We start from the raw sequence: 4,416 nt of genomic DNA on the forward strand, positions 1-4,416 counted from the left end.
TTGAGCAGAGCCGGTGTCGATGGTGTGCTGGACCAGCCCCGTCTGCCTGCAGTCTTTGTCACTGGCAGCAAAGATGTCCACATTCTCGTCCAGGAGGCACCTCAACCGCTGGTGCTGGTCAACGTTGAGACCTACGCTGCTGTGCTGCCACAGGTCATCAACAGCCTCGATTGTCTCGGTCGAGGGAGATTTGTCGGGCTGACAGGCTGAGGCTGAGGTGAGTAGAGATGACACAGAGCCACCGGCACCCGAAATCTGCTGAGTGGCAGCTGCCCAATGCCTGTCTCGTCTGGCTCTGGTCCCCTCCACTCCCTGCTTTTGACCACACTGGAGGGCAAGAGTCTCTGTGCCAAGAGTGATAGCCAACTTTGCAGGCCCCCCAGCGGGTCAGCAGATCCAGGCCGATGATGCACCGGTTTTGAATGTCAGCAAGCCAGATATCGTGCACCAGCTCCAGATCCTTCACTCGGATCCGCAACAGTTTCTTCCCCCGCATAACAGTTCTCTCCCCCGTCACTGTCATCAGCTGGGTGTCTGTGGGCAACCAACCCTTCACCAGTGGCCCGGACGTTCCAGGGAGCACGCCAGGTTGTATTAGGGAAATGGTAGACCCCGTGTCCACCAGGGCCGGGCATGGCTGGTCCTCAACACAGCAGCTCAGGTAGAGTCCCTTGAGGTGCCCAACTTGGCCCACCACCGTGCATCGTCCTTGGAGGGGGGCAGGAAGCTGGAGCGGTGGTCCCCTCGCTACACCGCTCCCACCCCATTTCCCTGAGGCTGCATAGTTCCGGCCTTCGGGGCAGGTGCTGGGCAGTCACGTGCCACGTGGCCAGGCTCATCGCACCGGTAGCAGCGGTTGGTCAGTTGACGGGGACGCCTCCGGGGCACTGAAGACTGCAGCTGGCATATCTCCGCGACCTCCCCGTCGCAGTCTGCGGCTCTGATTTGGGGGTAGTTCGGGGGGGGGGGGAGGAACCTGCTGGTTAGGTCGCGAGGTGAGCACCAGCTCGGCCCTTTCAGCCTCAAGGAGCACCTCACGGTGGGTTTGATGCATGGCCAGGTGGACGTGTTGGCGTAGTCGCTCTGGAAAAAGTCCTCGCAGAAAAGCATGCAGGCTAAGCTCCTCAAGGGCTGCTGCTGGGAACTCCGGGTAGCCACGACGAGCATACAGCAACACGTCCGCTGCAAAGGTGCCCAGGCTCTCCCCCAGCCAACGGCTCCGGTTGGTCAACTGCTCTCTGCTCTGATCAGTGGAGTGCCGCTGCCCGAATCGCCTCTCGAGTGCCGCGGTGAGGGCCTGGAGCTCATGCTGCTCTGCCGGGGCTAGGTCAAGGAGTATCTGCAGTGCATCTCCCTCCAATGCTAGCGCTAGGTGTGTAGCAGCCTCCTCTTCGCTCCAGCCACTATGCCTGGCGGCTAGCCGGACTTGTGAGAGGTAGGCCTCTAGCGGGGTTAGCCCGCCGGTGTGTGGGTCGACAGAGGCAGCCCATGAAGCATTGTCCTAGCGTCTGTCGCGACAGGCCGCCGCCGCGGTGCGCTTGCACCATCGGGACCCGTCGGGGGAGTTACATGGCCGCTCGCTTCCTCTCTCTTCAATCGCCAGCTTCCCAAGCAGTGAATGTTCTCCTCGACAGCTTGCTCCAGCCTCTGAATGTCTCTCTCCATTACGGTGAGGGTGAGCTATCCCACTTCTGACACCAATGTGGCGAGCTCAGACAAGGAGGAGACAGAGGTTTCGTTCGGTCTTGCTTCCCCGCCGTCCTAGCCAGGGAGCACAGCCGTTTATTTATATCTTACAGAAGAACACTGCCGCTAGCCAACTGCTCAGCGTGGCACCAGCACAACAACAACAACAAAAAGGCGCTCTCTCACCGCAAACACACAGTCGCAGAGAGAGCATCACCTGTAACCATGGCAACAGAACAACAAAACATAACTGTCAAAACAAAACCCAGAACAACCCTGACCCGCTACAATATTATAATGTGACCCACGATTAAGTGCATAGTTCCCCAGTAATTAAATGGAATTTAAATGTATTTTAATTGAAATAACAATCTAACTATAATTATAAAATTTAAAAGCATGCTCAATAATCAAGGTAAGGAGAGTTTATTCTCTTCATCTGGACGTAGCATTTTCGGTGTATCTTGGTGTATCTGTGGGGATGGTGTTCTGCTCATGTTGGTAATCCAAACACTTGACACTTCTGGTTTTGTGTAATGGCTTCAGTAAACAAAAAATAAAATTATCTAAATAAAAGTATTTTTTTAAAAATAAAATGTTAGCACAATAGCACCAGCAAACTATTGATTTTTTATTTATTTATTTTTTTACTAAAATATACCCCATTTGTTCAGTTCACATTTTATACAAATTTTCTTCAAACTACAAAGTATTTATACAGATAAGGATCAACTCTATAGCCATCCATCCTTTTTGATCACTTTCCACCAGAAAAGAGGTTTGATGTTTTCCATGTTTTTGTTTCATTACCAAAAACTTTCAGAGCAGTTGTTTTTTATGTTTTTTATGCTACATGCTAACATGCAAAACCACAATGCAGTTATTTAATACTTGTATTTAAAAAAAATGTTTTGTATTTTGTTTTTTCAAGTGTATATCATTCTACTTATTGATATAATTAATAAAGATTAATAGTACACATGACTTAATTTTGGATTATTAATTGTCATCAATTAGTTAATTAATTATTAACAAATAGCAATAATTGTTGTGTTTAATTTTCTTCATATTCTTAATTTTATTTATAGCTGTTATAACAGAATAATTTAGAAAAACGTGTCCAGATGTAGCTAGAACTTTAGTGAACTTAACTCAGCCCAAGTCTAGATGGGTTTGCACATAATAATAAAAATAAAAATACACCGACATAAATCAGAAAACCTCTTTTATTGATTATAACTGAGAAATCACTTTTAGACATCAAACATACACACACATATATATATTTATGTTTACCTTAAAATGAGTCAGAGGAGCCTAACTCACTAAAAAAAAGAAAAGTGGAATTGCTGCACATATTCAGACTTTATTGTTCCATTGAGACAAACTTTAAAATACTGGTTTTAATTCTGACACCACCACCAAGTTCTAAATCTGTAGATTGTTACTGTAACCCTGCCACCTCTGTCACCACCAAAAATAATCAACCAAAACCTGCATGTCAATATTGTTCTGTTTACTCATTTGCTATTCAAATCATGCTTGTCTGAGCTTACAGAGGGAATAACAAATGGCCAATGAAGGTGCTGTGGTTGTTGTCATTATCATAGATCCAGGTGTCCGGACGGAGCCTCATGTACACCTGGTCTCCTGCAGCCAGCTGCAGAGTCATGCCATTGGTGGCTGTCTCATAGCGATTTCCAGCAGCATGGTTGTACACTGTCACCATCTGCTCTCCATTCTTCATCAGACGCAGCCCCATCGGTCTAGTTGATATATTATGACCAGAGAAGCTGAAGTAATAAACTCCTCTGACCGGAGCAGTAAAAATACCTGGAGATGATGGACACAGTTACAGCTTATAAAGCAGAGCAGAAGATCAGTGGTAGTGAAATGCAGTACTTATCTAATAAATAAACTCACATGTGTATAAATACACATAATTATGGTAAGTTTACCTGTTGCAGGGTTGTAAGAGCCTGAGTTAAAGTAGACATTTTTGTAAGTCAGTGTGATCTCTGCACTCATTGGTCCAGTATTTCCAACATTGCCGATAGATGCTCCAAATGCCACACGGTTGCCTGGAGTTGCATGGAAATATGGGATTATTTGTTTGGTTTGACAACAACAAAACCTGAACCTGTATCAGTACACTGATAAAAATCTATACATGTCAGAATAAAAACCTCCAGCTGTGTTATGTTCTTACCTTGGATTGATGATTTCAGATCTGCCAGCTGTTTCTCAGCATTATTCAGCTTGGATTCTAGTTGTCGTAATATTAGGAAAAGTTGTTCATTTGTCCCAGCACAGAGTTGAGGTGTCTCAACAAGGGAGCCTTCATTTTCAGATGCTTGGCCATCCACCTGAGGGAAGGCAGCTGCACACAGAAAGAAGAGGCATAAGGTTAAGACTGCAGTCTTCATCTTTTCAGAATTTCTCTTCATCTGTGTTAGTTCCCCCCACAAGGCTCTAGATATATACTGTATCACAAAGACGGAAGTGTCCCTATTTTTTTCCTATCCAATAAACAAGCACAAAGAAAACTCAGAGATAATAATTATCTGCAATGTGATTGAGACAAGATAACACTTCACGAAAAACCTGTTTTAAGCCCCATGAATGATCCTTCTCTTTATAAGCGGTGTAACATGAGTGGTTAACTGAAATAACAGCAGAAATAGCAAAAGCAACTGTCTGTCAGTACGCAGTGAGTAATGTTGGACTTCT

General features: G+C 45.9%; 1 protein-coding gene across 1 annotated transcript; it reads right to left on the minus strand.

Annotated features, from left to right (window-relative positions):
- Window positions 1-3,238: 3,238 nt before the first annotated feature.
- Window positions 3,239-4,112, minus strand: LOC146613503 (complement C1q-like protein 2). Its single transcript, XM_085378682.1, has 3 exons — window positions 3,896-4,112; window positions 3,645-3,767; window positions 3,239-3,519 (listed from the first exon to the last, which is right to left on the minus strand). The coding sequence occupies exons 1-3, from the start codon at window positions 4,110-4,112 to the stop codon at window positions 3,239-3,241; spliced, it is 621 nt and encodes a 206-aa protein (XP_085234808.1).
- Between the last annotated feature and the right edge of the window lie 304 nt (window positions 4,113-4,416).

The sequence above is a fragment of the Diplotaxodon limnothrissa genome, linkage group LG18, assembly GCF_057381915.1.
Source record: "Diplotaxodon limnothrissa isolate DT_005_m linkage group LG18, D_limnothrissa_male_GT1.1, whole genome shotgun sequence".
NCBI classification, from domain to species: domain Eukaryota; kingdom Metazoa; phylum Chordata; class Actinopteri; order Cichliformes; family Cichlidae; genus Diplotaxodon; species Diplotaxodon limnothrissa.